This window comes from Balaenoptera physalus (assembly GCF_965194825.1).
Source record: "Balaenoptera physalus genome assembly, chromosome: 3".
In the NCBI taxonomy this organism is placed as follows: domain Eukaryota; kingdom Metazoa; phylum Chordata; class Mammalia; order Artiodactyla; family Balaenopteridae; genus Balaenoptera; species Balaenoptera physalus.
This window is the reverse complement of record NC_138890.1, coordinates 51,557,835-51,576,524: the sequence shown is the minus strand read 5'-3', so window position 1 is coordinate 51,576,524 and position 18,690 is coordinate 51,557,835. Positions and strand designations below refer to the sequence as shown.

The 18,690-nt window shown below is 48.7% G+C and overlaps 1 protein-coding gene across 3 annotated transcripts in view; it reads left to right on the top strand.

Annotated features, from left to right (window-relative positions):
- ARHGEF37 (Rho guanine nucleotide exchange factor 37) overlaps positions 1-16,526 on the top strand; it is a 57,281-nt gene extending 40,755 nt beyond the window's left edge. For 2 of the 3 annotated variants that reach the window (XM_082454181.1, XM_082454179.1), the window contains 6 exons: positions 2,285-2,395; positions 3,073-3,402; positions 6,510-6,638; positions 9,419-9,614; positions 11,135-11,292; positions 13,815-16,526. In XM_082454181.1, coding sequence (XP_082310307.1) covers positions 2,285-2,395; positions 3,073-3,402; positions 6,510-6,638; positions 9,419-9,614; positions 11,135-11,292; positions 13,815-14,024 — 1,134 coding nt within the window. In that variant the 3' untranslated portion in view covers positions 14,025-16,526. The remainder of the gene's footprint in view (positions 1-2,284; positions 2,396-3,072; positions 3,403-6,509; positions 6,639-9,418; positions 9,615-11,134; positions 11,293-13,814) is intronic. The other variant, XM_082454180.1, reaches the window with a different exon arrangement.
- Positions 16,527-18,690: the final 2,164 nt, after the last annotated feature.

The window sequence follows — 18,690 nt, the reverse complement described above, 5'->3', positions numbered from 1 at the left end:
CCATCTGGAGGGATCCTGCCAGACCAGCACCCAGAGCAGGGGTGACAAACACAGGTGCTCAAAGGGACCAGGCAGGTGATATTGTTGACTGAAGTGTGCAGGTGTATGAGGCCTATTGTCTATTTATGAGACTTTTTTGGTAGAGTTCAGTATGTAGTAATAGTTGGAGTGTGAATGACCAAATAAATGAGTGAATGGATAAAATGCAAGGGGTGAGGTATTCCTTGGCTCACAGGAGTTGTTACTGTGCGGGAATGTGGACCCTGTGCTGCCAGTTCTTCTGATTTTAAGGAAGAAGAAAACTGGAAAGTCAGACCTTCAGGTGAAATCTCACGATGTGTTCACGTGAGCGGCTAATTAAATAAGAATTTAAATGTTATGTGGGCCCAAGAAAATATATTTCTGCAAACCACATTCAGCCCCCAGGGACACCAGTTTGCATTCCCATCCAGCACATCACTTTCCTTGCACCAAAATTCCCACTTCATTCTTGTCATGGATGCTGACTCATTCCATCCACTCTGTCCCTTTTGCATGGTTTTGTTCTCAATCACGTCCATTTGCACAAACCAGCTCAGTCAGACAATAACAGGCTCTTTGGATAATAGGATTTGGGGTGGCATTATTGGAAGTATGTAGAAGGAGGGAGGTCGTAGTTCTACGCTCCTCACTGTGGGGCACATCCCCTGCTTGTTCCTGCTCCATCTTGGGCCCCCCAGAGGAAAGATCTGGACAGCACAGTGAGGCAGAAGAGGAAGGCCCTCAGAGAAAGAATGGAGGGGCCCTGAAAGAGAGAAACCAGAGGCCCATGAGAGACACATCTGGCTTTGCAGAGTAGAACAGATATTTGGAAGCATTAAGGCTGTATTTCCGTAAATGCAGGACTTAAACGACGGATACAGTGTTGACATGGAATCCCATAGCGAGAAAATGACTCTCTCTTTTAATCCTCAGAGTCCAGGAAAAGCCTCTTTTTCTGACATGTCTTAAATAAACAGGTAGAACAAGTCTCCGTCTGGAAGCCTTCAACAGGCCATCACGCCCAGACAGAACTTAATAGCATTGTTGTTATAGCAGTTATTCTTACATGCTTATTTATGGCAATTATTATTGGCTTTCCCTTTATGGGAGTATCATAAGGTGGTTTTTTTTTTGTCTGTGCCATGCGGCTTGCAGGATCTTAGTTTCCCAACCAGGGGTTGAACCCAGGCCCTCGGCAGTGAAAGCACGAAGTCCTAACCACTGAACCACCAGGGAATTCCCTATAAGGTGGTTTTTTTTAATGCATTGATTTAAATAGGGATGCTAGGTTGATTTAAGGGAAAAAATATATATTTTTTAAATTAATTAATTTATTTTTGGCTGTGTTGAGTCTTCGTTGCTGCACACGGGCTTTCTCTAGTTGTGGCGAGTGGGGACTACTCTTCGTTGCGGTGCATGGGCGTCTCATTGCGGTGGCTTCTCTTGTTGTTGAGCATGGGCTCTAGGTGTGTGGGCTTCGGTAGTTGTGGCTCTCAGGCTCTAGAACGCAGGCTCAGTAGTTGTGCCGCATGGGCTTAGTTGCTCTGCGTCATGTGGGATCTTCCTGGACCAGGGCTCGAACCCGTGTCCCCTGCATTGGCGGCGGATTCTTAACCACTGTGCCATCAGGGAAGCCCGGAAAAAAATTTTTTTTGAATTTTATTTTATTTTTTTATACAGCAGGTTCTTATTAATCTATTTTATACATATTAGTATATACATGTCAATCCCAATCTCCCAATTCATCACACCACCACCCCCACCACTTTCCCCCCTTGGTGTCTATATGTTTGTTCTCTACATCTGTGTCTCTATTTCTGCCCTGCAAACCTGTTCATCTGTACCATTTTTCTAGGTTCCACATATATGTGTTAATATATGATATTTGTTTTTCTCTTTCTGACTTACTTCCTTTTGTATGACAGTCTCTAGATCCATCCACATCTCTACAAATGACCCAATTTCGTTTAAGGAAAAATATTAATAGAACTCAAGGAACATGGACATGGCAAAAAAAATCACAAAGGAGATATGCAAATATGTGAAGTTGAGGCAGCACTGAATAGGGAGAAAGATGTTGGCTCAGTCTAAGGAGGAACTTTCTAATCACCCAAGTTGTGCAAGGATAGAGTAGGCTGTGTGCAGACACAGGGAGGGTGTGCAGACAGCCTGGGCAACCTCTTCTGGTCTGTGGTGGAGGGGGATTCAGGTGTGAGATGGCGACGACAGGCCATGATTGGCTCTCTCATTTGACCCCATCTAGGCTTTCCTCCGCTTCCGGCCCCAGGAATACGATCTGGACATCCCTGGGGGGCCTGTGGTGCAGTACTGTTACCTGGCAAGAGACCTGCAGCTCCAGGCCTTCCCTGAGTTTGTGAGCAGAACTTCTCCTTTCTTTTTTTAGGCAGGTGGCAGAGCCTATAAGAATAATATTTAGAAGCCAGGCCTTTTCCACGATTGTCACATCCATAACAGTCCTGGATAGTCAGCAGGGCAGAGATTATTATTAGTGCATTTTCCTGATAAAAATAGCCCCAGCTAACGTTCACTGAGCCTTGTTATCTGCCAAGCACTGTGCTAAACTCTTTACGTTCTTTCCCTCATTTAATCCTCACGACACAGCTTACAGGGTAGATACTATTAATAGCTCCATTCTGCAGATGAGAGCTTGAGGCTCAGAGAGGGTGACCTCCCAGGTTATTCAGATGGTCAATGGCAAGCTAGAACCTGTGCCCCAAGGACTATGCTTTTGACCACCATTCCATACAAAATTTTTTCAACATCTGTGCACAGTAACCGTATTAAGAAGTGACGTATATATTGAATACTTATTCTGTGCTAGGCACTCTGCTAAGCTTGTTACATACATTGTCCCCATTTTTCAGATGGGCACATTGAGGCCCAGAAAGGTTAGATGTCATGCTAGAGGTCACAGCTGGTCGGTGAGGGTGGGACTGGAGCCCAGTCCTGCCCACATCCAAAGCCCCTTCCCCCTGTGCCCCGCCCTCTGCCACCTCCTTCCTTAACTCCCAAGTTCACATCTCCCCACAGAAACAGCGGCTGGAAGCCCTGGTGTGGCAGCCATTGTGCAGCCTGGCCAAAGCCTTGGCTGGCCCTCAGAATCTGATCAAGAAGCGTCTGGACAAACTACTGGACTTCGAGAGGGTGCAAGAGAAGCTGTTGGAGGTGGGCAGCATGACCTATGAAGAAGAGGCGGCCCGGCACATGTACGAGGCACTCAACTCCCTGCTAGTGGCTGAGCTCCCACAGTTTAAGCAGGTAGCCGTGCGGTGGCTGGGCCAGATCCTGTGCACATTTGTGACCCTCCAGACGGACCTTGCAAAGCAAGTGCTGCAGAGGGCAGAGGGCAGCTTGGCCCAGGTAAGGCCTATGGGACTGGGGTGCCCCTGGGGAATAGCCAGGCAGGGCCTGGTCACCCCTTCAGCCAGCTGTTTGCAGGGGCTGGGCTGGGCCTTCCAACAGGTGCTTAGGAGGAGGTTGTGGGGACCTTCTGGATCTCTCTTATGCCTGTTCTCCCTCCATTAATAGAGTCAGACCATGAAAGCAAGGGTGAAACTGGGACTCCAGGCCACTCTCAGGCTCTGGGACTCAGAAGCACAGGAGGCTCTGCTGGGAAAATACAGGCCTTGGGGACATTCCCTGGAGTGTATTTGAAGTAGGTAACAGACGGGACTTCCCTGGTGGCGCAATTGTTAAGAATCTGCCTGCCAGTGCAGGGGACACAGGTTCAAGCCCTGGTCCGGGAGGATTCCCACATGCCACGGAGCAACTAAGCCCCTGTGCCACAACTACTGAGCCTGCGCTCTAGAGCCTGCGAGCCACAACTGCTGAGCCCGCGTGCCACAACTACTGAAGCCCGTGCGCTTGGAGCCTGTGCTCCACAACAAGAGAAGCCACCACAATGAGAAGCCTGCACACTGCAGCGAAGAGTAGCCCCCGCTCGCTGCAACTAGATAAAGCCCGCGCACAGCAACGGAGACCCAATGCAGCCAAAACAAAAAAAACAAAAAAAAAAAGAAGTAGGTAACAGAGACTCTGTCCTTTCTACACAGTCAGGAGTAAATGTCTCAAGCTGTGTTCCTGCCACTGTTACTACTTCTAGCAGCTGCCTCCTTGTGAGCACTCACGGTGCATGTGTTTGGAACACTTCCCATATATTGTCTCACTTAATCCTCACAATAACCCTACAGAGTAGGTATTATTATTATTCTCGTTTCAAAAGGAAGCCAGGGCACAGAGGTTAAGCAGCTTGCCCAAGCCACACAGCTAATAGCTCAATTTGAATCCTGGCAGTTCAACTCCAGAGCCTGGGCTCTGAACCATAGCGCCCGACAGCCTATAAAAGGAGCTGTCTGCTGAAAGCATAAATAGGTCACAAAGAGGTTTAGACACATCTCCAAGTGCAAACTTTGATTTTAGAATTTTGAAGACTGGGTTGGTATAGGAAAGAACTCTTAAATCTCTCTCTGATATCAACATCAGAGCTTAATGGCCTGTGGATCTAAGCTCTGGAGAAATTTCGGTACTGCTCATACCGCGTGCTGTCTCCTGTGCTTCATGTGCCCCAGCTGAGCTTTCCCCATCCAATGTGTTGCATAAAAATTCCTCTAAAATTTTCCACCCACCCCCATCACTACCTTTCCAGCCCATAGTCCCACTCTGCATCTGCAGCCTCCACTTCCAGTGCACCACTTCTGAGTGTGACCACAGCCCCTTTACACAGACTCCTTCTTCAGCCTGGAATGTCCCTCCCCGTTGCCCCCATGCCTTTCGCAGTGCCTGGCCTATGGTGGGACCTGCCCAAATATATGACAAATGAATGAATCTCTCCATGAAGCTCTCAGAATCCCCCTCCTCCAGGTGGGAGAACCCACCTCCCCATCCTCTGTACTCCAGCAGCCCTTAGGATGTGCTTCTGCTAAGCACTTATCAGAGCCTGCCTCCTGCTGTTCTGATGGATGAAGCTGGTTCCCCTCATTGAGCTTTTCTTCTTTTTGGCCCTCACAGCATTTAGTACAGAGTTCTGTCTCAGACACTCTTTTTGAATTAAGCCTGAACCATCTGCAGAAAGAAGCATTTCTCTTTCCTGAAGGCAGAGGGTAAATTTGATTAGATGATCTTTTCATTCTTCTCTCACCCTCTAGTTTTCTGTCCAGGGCGGCCAGCCCCCCTTGTATTTAGACAGGGATGTGCAGGGCTGGGGAGTGTTCTAGGGTACAGTAATGGGGAAGTCAACTTCATAAGAGCAGAAAGAGGGCATTTCTTTTTGTCTTTTTCTTTCTTTTTGGGGGGTGGGGCTGCGCCGTGTAGCATGCGGGGTCTTAGTTCCCTGACCAGGGATCGAACCCGTGCCCCTGCATTGGGAGCATTGAGTCTTAAACTCTGGACCGCCAGGGAAGTCCCAGAAAGAGGACATTTCTTGATTGATCCTGTAATACAGAATGTTAGGGCCTGTCAATGATTGATGCCAGCTTCCTGTGTGTGTCCCATGGCCCATTCACCTGGACAGTCCTGTGGAGCCTGGGAAAGGCCAACATGGTAGAATCTCAATCTGTCTTCATCCTGGGGGTAGGGGAAAGGCTCTGAGCTAGAATGAAGCGTGGTGATTTTGGTAACCAGCAGAGAGGACATGTCTCTGTTAGCTGTGGGGCCCGGTCACTCCTAGGCTGTCTGATGAGAATGCAGGAGGTGACCAACAGGGCCAAAGTCCCAGGATGCACCATCGTTCAGAACTCCTCAGGTTCCAAACCAGCTCGGCATAAAGACCTGTATAACTGGGAGGCTGAGGAGGGGAATCAAGCCTCGGGCCCAGCTGCAGTCAGTGTTGCCCAGCTGCAGTCAGTGTCGTCGAGGCTCTGACTTTCACTCCATCTCCTGGCTGTTTCCCTCTCTGGGTTGGCTTTATTGTCAAGCAGGCCCTTTCTGCAAAGTTGGAGAGAGTGGCTCCCAACAACTCTAAGCATTTACCTTTACATCTCAGAATCTAAGAGTCATCCTTTCATTCTCAGCCTTCATGTACTAAATCTGATGGGAGTGGGAGTTTGGGATTGACATGTACACACTGCTATATTTAAAATAGATAACCAACAAGGACCTACTGTAAAAAAAAAAAAATTAAAATTAAAAAGTAAAAAATAAATTTAAAAATTAAAAAAAAATCTGTTGAGTGGTTTCCGATTGGCCTCGCTCTGCTCCATTGTCTCTTCCCTGACCGATCACAGTGTTGAGGAAAAGGGATGCCGTGACGGCCAGTCCTGTGGCCAGGCACCAGAAGGGGCGATACCGCTGGACCCCCAAAGAGGGACGCTTTCTTAAAGGAAGGTGGGGCAGTAGCCAGGCCAAAACAACAGCTGACCAAGACATAAAGGGCCGTCCTAACACATCTGGGGCTGGAGTGTGGCTGTCAGGGTCTCCCTGTCCCCTCTCTCCCAAGGAGGGCTCTGATGACAGTGTCTGTCCCCACCCAGCTTCCCCACCACCACGTCTCTGATCCAGGCTTCAGGAAGCTGGTGGAGGACGCACTGGGCCAGACCGGTCATCAGCTTTACTCCTTTCAACAGAACTTCGAGAAAGTGCTGCCGCCTCCCACCACACAAGTAAGTGTCCCTCCTTCCCCTTCAAAGACTATCCAGTCCTCCACCTGCCAGTGGAGTGAGGTCAATCCCCTATTTCCTTTCCCTTTTCTTTTCCCAGTGTTCCTCCCCCTCTCCTTTCTCTGTGAGCTGGGGTTTGGGGTTGGGTGGGAATCTCCCCCCCACACACACACACACATGCTCTTCATGGCCAGTAAGCATAAGAGCGCACACACACACACACACACACACACACACACACGCACACACACACACATGCTCTTCATGGCCAGTAAGCATAAGAGCGCACACACACACACACACACACGCACACACAGACACATGCTCTTCATGGCCAGTAAGCATAAGAGCGCACACACACACACACACACGCTCTTCATGGCCAGTAAGCATAAGAGCGCACACACACACACACACACACAAACACACACACACGCTCTTCATGGCCAGTAAGCATAAGAACAGGTCAGGAAGAGGAAAACGCAAACATTTTACTCTTAGGTGAAATTAGACATCATAACGGCTAAGTGGCATTTACAGCCTGAAACCTGGAACTTCTTCAAATTTTTCATCAAAATTTACCGTTTCCTCACCACCTTCTCATGGAACCTGCTTCAGATACCAGCATTCAGGATGAATAAAAAATTTGAATAAGAAGTCATTTAAATTTTCTTTTTGCTGTGGAATTTTTAATTGCAAAGGACAGTATCTCAGCTGCATTGTGGTTTACAAAACTTTGGCCAGCCAAAGTCTTTTTTTTTTTTTTTTTTTTTTTGGTAAAGCATTTTTCTCTAAAATATGACGAAAGGGTATCTTGCAGTCCACTTGAAGAATTCTTCAAGAATATATAAAGTATTGTGTAGTTACTTTTACTACATTTGAAAAGTAACTGAAATAGCTGAAGGGAGCAGGGGCTCCCAGAGCATCATGAAACCTGGTTTGAGAAAACAAACTGTATTCAGTCACATGTGAGATGTGAAGTGAAGGGTCAGGAGACAGCTCCAAGATTCCCCGGAAGGGAGAAGGGGGCCCCAGAGACACGGGGGGCAGTAAAGGAGCCCAGCAGAGCTGGACAGATACAGGTGGCCTTTGCACCTGGCCAGAGCACAGAGGACATCAAAGACCGTCAGAGGTGTATGTGCACTTCAAGCGGGGCTGACTCCTCCTGGGGCCACAGCTGACCCCACTTCCTCGCCCACCCTGAGACGCCCCAGCAGAGCGCTCATCAGGGCTGCCGCACATGCTCTGCAGCTTAGGGAGAGGAAGGGTGCAGAAAATCAAGAAGAGAGCAGCCACTCAGATGAGTCATGGAAACTTCTATCTTTTTCTACTTAAGACAAAATAACACTTATTGGAAAAGCAATCCATGCTGATTGCAGAAGAAAAAAAAAAGAGAAGATACAGAAAAAATTAAAAACAAATGGGAACATCATAGTCCTGGTGTGTTGGTAGGAAGAGAAGAGACCCCCCGCCCAGCCCCACCCTCCCCACCTTCTCTCACCCACCCCTGCAACATGCACACACCCTCCTATAAATTCTTGACTTATTTGGCTACGGGTACAGAACCCAGAGGAGTGAGGTGGCCACCCAGGACAGGAGAGTCCCAGTGAGAACTTTACAGGCCTCCCCGGTCCCTCCAGGGAGCACTGCTGGTCTCTGCACAGGTAGGGGTAGAGACTTGAGAAAGAAGGCAAACGTTTGCTACCCCATACTCCTGTTAACACCACCATTCTGAAAATGAGCTACCCTGTCTCTACACGTCCATTTGAGGGCCTGTTTAGAAAACTGGAGTTCTCCTGGTTCTTGATCCTGATTCAGGAACCCATTGGAGGTAGGGGTAATGACAGAGTCCATGCCCAAATGTCCCTGAAGGGCACCTCTGCCTACCTGCCTACACCCAGCACCTCTCCACCTGGAAATAATCATATAGAATATGATGAATATATATCCATCCATATATATCTAGTGAGAGAGAATATATAATAAATCTATATCCAACATTTTAAATTTCTTCTTTGTTTTACAAAAAGGGGACAATCGCCTGAGTCCCTTCTTGTTGATACTTTTGCTGGAAGCAGTGAATGAAAAAACAAAGGCAGTGCCAGGAGATTTTTGGATGCCCTGAAAGTGCACTGAATCATTCTCTTCAACTAGATGGCAATTTCCATCAGGGAAAAACTGTTTCTACTATGCCATTCACGAGGCTTACCATGCCTTGTACATGGTAGGGGGCTCAATAAATACTTGTGGACTCAAAACGCATGGAATAAAAAACCACATTCTCTTTGTTCACACGTGTGTCTACGTGTGCTGGCCCTGTGCTGGCTGTTTAAGATGCCAGGCGAGTAAGGCCTGGTGCCCACATGAAGCTCATAGTTTTGCTCATTGGGGTTAAAAGATGTGTGTAAGGCATTTTCCTGTGGGACAGCTTAGCTTGATGCTGTGGGCAGAATTGAGGCCCCAGTCCTGGAGTTCTGTAATGGAGAGACTCAGAAACTGCCTTAGGAGTTTAGAAAACCCAAGAAGTTTAGACCAGAGAAGGATTTTAGTAGTTAAGTTAGAAGTTTCTTCTGAAATGCCTTTGGATACTAAGAGCGTGTGTTTCTCATCTGATCCAGCCATCTATTAGTGAGGAGATGGTTGCCCCGACCGGGATGGGCTGATGGGCAGCAGAGGTGGGCTTGGCCCAGGACTCCTAGCTGTCAGCACGTGGGCCAACATTGGCGCCAGCTTTAACACTCCAGCTCCAACACCTGTGTCTGTCTCTGTCCTTTCTCTCCCAGCCACTCCTTCCAGGGGCTGAACGCCAGGTGCAGGCGCTCCTGAGCAGGTATGGCCCGGGAAAGCTGTACCAGGTGACAAGCAACATCAGTGGGTCCGGGACTCTGGACCTGACTTTGCCTCGGGGCCACATCGTAGCCCTCCTTCAAGACAAGGACACCAAAGGCAACAGCAGCCGATGGCTGGTGGACACCGGAGGTACGTGGGACTTCATGGGCACTTCCCCGCCCTTTGGGAAAACTGTCCAACAGGAGCCAGTGGGGAGACATGGGCACTCTTGTGGGCAGGGGTCCGAATCCAGGATGGGAATGAGCACAGGTGAACGTGGAGGGCGTGGGGTACAACCAGCTTAATGTGGTGCATGAAATGCCAAAAAGAGAAATTCAGTCTTACATTGCAATATCCGCTATCAAGCACCTACTGTGTGCTGGGTGCTGTGTAAGGAAGACAAAGATCTGCCTTGGGGACCTCACAGATCATTTGTGTAGACAGAGTTGTGTGGAGAGAACTCAGCATCACCTTGAAGGATGGAGAAGGGATGGAGATACACAGAGAAGGGATGTTTAGATCCTGACTGTGTGGACAGAAGTCTGACATCCAGAACAAGGGAGGTGTTATCCTGTTCCCTCTGCACTGGTCACATCCCTGGGTGTGCTGCTCAGATGTAGGGGCCCCGGGAGGGATCAGGGCAGGAAGCAAGGAGCACCATGAACCCAGGAGGAGAAGGCCCAGCAGAGTGTCTTCCACAGAGGGGCACGTGACCCACAAGATGAGGGTTACACAGGATTATTGGGAGGGGATCTGCCAACAATTTTTCCCCCTTCAGACATTTTATTTTAATTCATTATTTTAATGTGTATTAGAAAAAATATAACTAGTATAGAAACCCATGATTTTATTCATTGTTATATAGTACAACACTAAGTTTTTAAAAGTGAGTTTATTAAAAAAATTAAGAAGATGGTACAAATCTGGCAAGAATCATGAAAGGGTAAAATCCTAACTCAAGTTGAGAAACAGTTGAATGGGGATTAAAACCAGGCCCCTGGGGTCAAGAGGACCCGGTTTGGGCCCCAACTCTGCACTGTACTAACTGCATGATCCCGGAGGAGCTATGGAGCCTCTCTGAGCTCGGTTGGCTCAGCCATACAATGGAGATAACAATACGGACCTCGAGAGTTGATGGAAAGACTAGGTGATCAGATGCCGGTTCTGGCACCAAGCAAGCTCTCAGGAGGTGATGGCCATTCACAGTGACAGCAACCAGAGCACCACTGGAGTAGCTGTTACACGAGAAAGAACTGGGGGCACTTGGAGAAGAGAAAGGCAATTTCTGCCTCCTGGGAAAGGCAGTCCTGCAGTGAGGAAGTGGCCTTGCTTGGAAAGGAGACCAGTGGTGCCAGCACCAGGAAAATAGTTTTCATACCAGTCCGAGGAAGAACTTTTTATCTCTGCCAGAGCTGTTCCAAATGGAGTGGGCTGCCTCTGCGGAAAATGAGCTCCCTGTCACTGGGGTAAACAAGCAGAAGCTAGAAAGAGTGAGTGCAGGGTGCGAGGGGGCAGTTTGTGAGGTTCCGAGATAACCTTTTGAGGTCCATTTTAGTGTGAAGAAGCTGTATTGGAGATATTCACATCCATGAATGGTGGTGACTTCCTCTACCTCTGAAAGGGATGGGCAGTGTGATCCACAGCCAGATAACGTTCTGTGTGTCCTGCAGGACATCGAGGGTACGTGCCAGCTGGGAAACTGGAGCTGTACCACGTGGTCCCCCGTGAGGAGGAGCTCAGAGGGCAGGCGAAGCCTCACAGCGACTCCCAACGTCAGACGCCAGAGCCCACCTTGGCCCCGGTCCCTTCTGTCCCAGCAGTGACCCAGGTGAGCCTGGAAGGGGGGGGGGGTTCACATCCCCATGGCCATCTGGAGTTGGGCTTTGATTTTCCTCCTGTCCAGAGGGGCTACCACCCTGTGAGGCCAGGGCCTTGGTCAGTGGCCACACCAGTGTCCTGGCCAGGGTGGGACCTGGAGAAAAGAGCCTCTCGTCCTTGCCACATCAAGAGCAGGGAGTTAATCCCTCGCTCCCCATTAGCAGAGCACGTGGGATTATTTCGTTCATTTGTTTGTTCATGCATTTGTTCATTTATTCAGTATTCACCAGGCACTGTGCTAGATGAGAGATGCAGTGATGAGCAGAAGTCAACCTTGGCCCTTGCCTTCCTCAAATTTATAATCTGGGAGGTGGGGAAAACAGCGATTAATAAAATAATCATATAAATAATCATAGTTCTATTGGTGCTAAGTGCCAGAGCCTTAGGTGTGGGAGAGGTTCAGGGAAGGTCTTTCTGAGAAGAATCATGCTTTTGCTCAGATTTGAAGGGTGGTTAGGAAGTAATGGGATAAAGGGTTGTGGATGGGAAGAGCTTCCCAGAAAGCATGCCCAGCGAATGCAAAGGCCCAGGGCCGGGGAGGACAGGGTGAGTGAGGAACTGAGTGGAGCCAGTGGGGCTGGGACGGTGAGGTGCTGGGGCGGTGAGCGCGGTGGGCTGGAGAGGTGGGCGGGGCTAGCCAGCAGGGCCTGTGGCCTTGGTGAGGGTGTCGGCTTTCTCTTAAAAGCCACGGGAAACTTGTACATGCATGTTTGTCGCAGCATTATTCATAACAGCCCCAAAGTGGAAACAACCCATGTCCATCAACTGATGAAGGAATAAACAAAATGTGGCACATCCACACAATCAAATATTATTCAGCCATAAGAAAGAATGAAGTGCCGACACATGCTACCACATGTAGCTCGGTAGAGAAGGCCATGAAATGTGTGATTCTCTATACGAAATGTCCTGGATAGACAATTGCATAGAGACAGAAAGTAGATCAGTGGTTGGCAGAGGCTGGGGGCAGGGGGAATGGGAAGTGACTGCTAAGTGGTCTAGGGTCTCTTTTTGAGATGATGAAGATGTTCTGGAATTAGATCATGGTGATGGTGGCATAACCTTGGGAACATGTTAAAAACTACTTTATTGTACACTTTGAAAGGGTGAGTGTATGCGTGTGAATTATATCTCAAAACAAAAAGTGTTGGGAAGGCTTTTCGGGGCAGAAGCTTAGTGGGGTCACTGTGAGGGCTGTTTGAGGTAGTTAGCTGGCTGGCACATGTGAGCCTCACTAAATGGACGCTGCACTCACAGTTATAAAGGAGGAGCTTCACAGGTGATGGATGAACAACAGAAAGGACCCAGGCTGAGGGGTGGGAGCCCAGAGGCTTGTAGGGAATAGCCAGGGGATGCCGCAGGCCAGGGTGGCTGGGGGAGCTTGGAGTGGGCTGCAGGAGGGCTGCATAGAAGCCTGCGGAAGCTGTGATGTACAGCTGTGGCACATGCTGGGAAGGCTCTCAGGCCAGTGCCGGGAGCCTTAGCTAGAAGTGGTACACCAGGACTGCCTCCTGCTGGACATACCCACCCATCAGCAAAGAACCCACAGGGATCCCACCAGAGAGCCTGGCCACCCAACTCAGTCCCAGTGCCCGCCAGTGTGGGTAGTGTCCCGGAACACCCACCCAGGGGCTCATGTGGTGAGCTCAGCCGTCCATCTGCCCAGACACAGCAGCCGCTTCCTCTTTGGTCGTGGGGCTGCTCAGTGGGACTCACATGGGGTCATCCCAGTTCCCCCTTGCCCCTGATTGTTCCTGAGCCTTGGCACACAGTAGTAAAAGTCATGGTAAAAATAGCAAAAGCAGCCTGCATTTGTTGAGCCCTTACTATGTACCAGGCACAGGCATCCATTCATTAAATTCCCACAATTACCTGGAGGGAAGGATATCATTACTTCCATTTCACAGATGATGAGAATGAGGCCCAGGGAGGTGAAATATCAGCCTAACAAATGCCCTCTCCTCCATTTTTTTTTTTTGCCTTTCAACAAAGCCACCTAACCTCCTTCCTGTCTCTGCTGCAAGCTGGGAAACTGGCCTGGGCAGATGACACCCTTTGATCTGAGGAGGGTGGTGGGGAAGGGCTGCTGAGTCCCCTGCTCAGTGAGATGGCAGCAGTGGACTGAGGGCACCCCTTCTGAGGTCGGACAGGCCAGCTTCACTGCTCTGTGATTTTGAATAAGTTCCTTGACTTCTCTGAGTCTCAATTTCCTTATCTGAAAAATGGGGCAAACAGAATTATAGAATTGTGAAAATCAAAACCAGGCAAAGAGCCTGCCACATAGTAGCTATTAGCAGTGGGAGTAGCGGAAGTAGCCGATGTCTTTGGACAAAGGATGTATTTGGGAGGCAATGACTGCTCAGCGACGGGGACTGAGTCGGGTGGGAGGGAAGCGGATAAACAGCTTCTCTAGGTCAGGTTTGTCTGTCCTCCCACCCTGACCATTTCTGTGTCGCTCCCCGTGTGTTTCAGGTGGTGGCAGTGTACCCCTTTGTGGCCAGAAGCAGCCATGAAGTGAGTCTGCAGGCAGGCCAGCAGGTGACTGTCCTGGAGGCCCAGGACAAGAAGGGGAACCCAGAATGGAGCCTTGTGGAAGTGAACGGACAGAGGGGCTATGTGCCTTCCAGCTTCCTGTCCAGGGCCCCAGGTCCAGCTGTGTGGGGCTGGAGTCTGCCCTCTTAGGGTGCCCTCCTTGGAGCCCATGTTCCAAGAGGCTTAGAGGCTGTGACCCTGGCAGGGAAAAGAAGCAAAGAGAAGGTGGGGGTGGATGGGGAAATCAGCCCAGGGTGGGGTGAAGGGCACCCAGAAGGCAGCCAGAAGAGGTAGGTGGGCCTGGCGTGGGTGGACATGAAAGGCTCCAACCAGGATGGCTCATTATGTCTGCATGAAGAGGGCGTTCCAACCTGAGTCACAACACCTGGGATGGCAGGTCACAGCCGATTGGCCAGGACTTGCTTATGGCCTATCTTACCTGTGCCCCGTCCAGGCCTGCCCATGGGAGTGGGTCACCCAGGTGAGCATTACCTGTGCACTGTGTGGTTGCGTGGAGGCACACTGGAGAGTCCAGAACCGCCTGGCCTGGCAGTTCACTTCCTTCGTGTGGTATAAAGAGATACAACAGCCGACCAGTCAGCTTTTATTTCTCCACGCTGGGAGCTGAGTTATCTTGGGCAATGAACCCCTGGGAGCCCTCTCTAGTGGGGGAACGAGGGCTTGTCGGGGCAGTGGAGAGGTTCCCAGGAGACTTTTGCCTGGGCCAGGGAGTAGGTGTGAGCAAGTCACGATTCTGGAATGTGTTAAGGCAAATGCGGAGGCTGCTCCAGGGAAGAGGGGATTTTTGAGGGTGTGTTAGGTGGGGTGTGTGAGGCTGTTAGCAGCAGTTGTATTCTGCTGCTGTGTTCTCTGGATTAGGAGACAGAGGGATATGCAAATCATAGAGGAAACTCTGTGAAGCAGGTAACTAAAGGCCTGGTGGGTGGGTAATGACTTGATTTCCTGTTTCTGGAAGAAGGGGAGCCAGTGGAACCCCCAGTGGTTTCAGGAGGCTGCCGAGGGCTTGGAGGCAACAGTGGAGGTGATGTCAGTTGGCTGTGGCCCCTCAGACATAGGACACAACCTCAGTTTTCCCATCTATAAAGACCTAACTCATAGGCTTGTGGTGAGAATGACATGATGCTAAGGATGTGGAAGCTCCTGGCAAGTCGTGAAGTGTGGTATAAATGTAAATTGCAGGATGTCTAGGAAGTGGTCTCAGGATGGCCCCAGCCATCGGCTGGCCGCTCCCCATGCCCATGGCCATGACGGACATTATTAATCACTGTGGCATCCTTTCCCATAAACCCAGGATCCCTCCCAACGCTGCAATCTGGGTAACCAAACTCTTGAACTTGGTGAGATCAAACTTATTGTCATCCCTTTCTAGAACTTAGAAATTGAAGCCCCTCAAAACAGTTCCTGTTCAAGGAAGACTGACTGCTGGGGCGAATTTGGGTGCAGTCGCTATTGGATCATCATCTCTAGGTTGTAACTTGGGACTCACATAAATTGTAAGATTCACAGGAGAGGGAAAAGGTGATCCACTGTAACTTTTAAAACAAATTACAGATCGTTTAAAAATATATTACAGAGAGGGCAGAGTCAAGATGGTATACTAGGAGGATGTGGAATTCGCGTCTCCTCACAACTAGGGCACCTAGCGGGCACCAATGGGCGACAACGGACATCTAAGGGGACGGGAGGAACCTACAGTGACTGGGTAGGACGTGGGACGTGGAGGGAGTAAAGGGGAAGGAGAAGTGGAGGCGGGAGGGGACTGGCGCCCCTGAGGGGCGGCTAGGGGAGGAGAAGGGATCCCATGCCCAAAGAGGGAAATTGGGGAACCATTGGGAGGGCAGAGGATCAAAAGGGAGCGTGGCCAGGTTTCCCCTACCCACTTAGGCCCCCAGGAACCTGCTGAGATTCTGGGCCTGATCCTCTGCCCACCAAGGACCCCTCCAGCCACGTGGGTCCTGAGGGAGTGGGAGAGAGGGAAGGGGGAGAAAAAGTAAAGGCCGGACCTCCGGGACCAGCACCCCTGAGGGGTGGCTGAGGGAGAGGAGGAGTTCCTACACCCAGCGGGACCCACCCATGGTTAGGGGTGCAGCGGCGACGGGGGAGACCCTGGGGGAGACAGTGGGGTAGGGGTGCAAAGGAACGGAAGGGAATGCGGTCAGTTGGAGCCCTCTTGGGCTCCCGGGCCTAATCCTCTACCCTCGGAGCCTCCCTCCTAACGTGCAAAGCCTGAGCCCTGGCCCTACAACCCCACCCAGGGCCCTACCTCTACACTCAGAGACCCCGTCCAATGCGCTGGGCCTAAACCCCACCCACACACCCTCACTCAGGGCCCTACCCCCAAACTCTGGAACTCCACACTCCAGAGGCCCCCCTTTCCATGTGCTGCCTCTCCCCTCTGCACAGGTCCTAAACAGAGGCCCCGCCCCATGCTTGAACTTCGCTCCCCTACCTGCCTAGGTCCTGCCCCACCCTAAGCCCTGCCCCACCTAAGTTCCACCCCCCCGCCTAAACTCCACCCCCATAGCCAAGGCTTTTTTTTTTCTTTTTTTTTTTCCTCTTTTAGATTGGGGTTCTGTTTTACCTTGTTGATTCATTATTTTTCCTAATATATTTTTTATCTTTCTAATTTTATTTTGTTTTTTATTCTTTGATATTGTACTGCTCCTGTTTTTCTTTCTTCTTTTTTTTTTTACCGCACCATGAAGCTTCCAGGATCTTGGTTCCCAGGCCGGAAGTCGGGCCTGAGCTCCTGTGGTGGGAGCTCTGAGTCCAAACCGCTGGACTAACAGAGAACCTCAGACCCCAGGGAATATCAGTTGGAGTGAGGCCTCCCAGAGGACCTCATCTCAGCACCAAGACCTAGCTCTATCCAACTGCCTGCAAACTCCAGTGCTGGACGTCTCAGGCCAAACAACCAGTAGGACAGGAACAGAGCACCACCCATCAAAAAAAAAAAAAAAAAAAAAAATGAAATGACAAAAATATATGTTACAGATGAAGGAGCAAGGTAAAAACCTACAAGACCAAATAAATGGAGACGAAATAGGCAACCTACCTGAAAAGGAATTCAGAGTAATGATAATAAAGATGATCCAAAATCTCGGAAGAAGAATGCAGAAAATACAAGAAACATTTAACAAGGATCTAGAAGAACTAAAGAGCAAATAAACAGTGATGAACAACAGAATTACGGAAATTAAAAATACTCTAGAAGGAATCAATAGCAGAATAACTGAGGCAGAAGAACGGATAAGTGACCTGGAGATAACTGCCAGGGAGCAGAATAAAGAAAAAAGAATGCAAAGAATTGAGGACAGTCTCAGAGACCTCTGGGACAACATTAAATGCACGAACATTCGAATTATAGGGGTCCCAGAAGAAGATGAGAAAAAGAAAGGGTCTGAGAAAATATTTGAAGAGATTATAGTCGAAAACTTCCCTAACATGGGAAAGGAAATAGTCAATCAAGTCCAGGAAGCACAGAGAGTCCCATACAGGATAAAGCCAAAGAGAAACACACCGTGACACATATTAATCAAACTATCAAAAATTAAATACAAAGGAAAAAATATTAAAAGCAGCAAGAACAACAGCAAAGCAACAAATAACATACAAGGGAATCCCCATAATGTTAACAGCTGATTTTTCAGCAGAAACTCTGCAAGCCAGAAGGGAGTGGCGGGACATATTTAAAGTGATGAAAAGGAAAATCCTACAACCAAGATTACCCAGCAAGGATCTCATTCAGATTCAATGGAGAAATTAAAACCTTTACAGATAAGCAAGAGTTAAGAGAATTCAGCATCACCAAACCAGCTTTACAACAAATGCTAAAGGAACTTCTCTAGGCAGGAAACACAAGACAAGGAAAAGACCTACAAAAACAAACCCAAAACAATTAAGAAAATGGTAACAGGAACATACATATTGATAATTACCTTAAATGTAACTGGATTAAATGCTCCAGCCAAAAGACATAGACTGGCTGAATGGATACAAAAACAAGATCTGTACATATGCTGTCTACAAGAGACCCACTTCAGACCTAGGGACACATACAGACTGAAAGTGAGGGGATGGAAAAAGATATTCCATGCAAATGGAAATCAAAGGAAAGCTGGAGTAGCAATTCTCATATCAGACAATATAAACTTTAAAGACTATTACAAGAGACAAAGGAGGACACTACATAATGATCAAGGGATCAATCCAAGAAGAAGATATAACAATTGTAAATATTTATGCACCCAACCTAGGAGCACCTCAATACATAAGGCAAATGCTAACAGCCATAAAAGGGGAAATCGACAGTAACACAATCATAGTAGGGGACTTTCTAACACTCCACTTTCACCAATGGACAGATCATCCAAAATGAAAATAAATAAGGAAACACAAGCTTTAAATGACACATTAAACAAGATGGACTTAATTGATATTTATAGGACATTATATCCAAAAACAACAGAATACACTTTCTTCTCAAGTGCTCATGGAACATTCTCTAGGATAGATCATATCTTCGGTCACAAATCAAGCCTTGGTAAATTTAAGAAAATTGAAATCGTATCAAGTATCTTTTCCAACCACAACACTATGAGACTAGATACCAATTACAAGAAAAAAACTGTAAAAAATACAAACACATGGAGGCTAAACAATACACTACTAAATAACCAAGAGATCACTGAAGAAATCAAAGAGGAAATCAAAAAATACCTAGAAAAAATGACAATGAAAACACGATGACCCAAAACCTATGGGATGCAGCAAAAGCAGTTCTACAAGGGAAGTT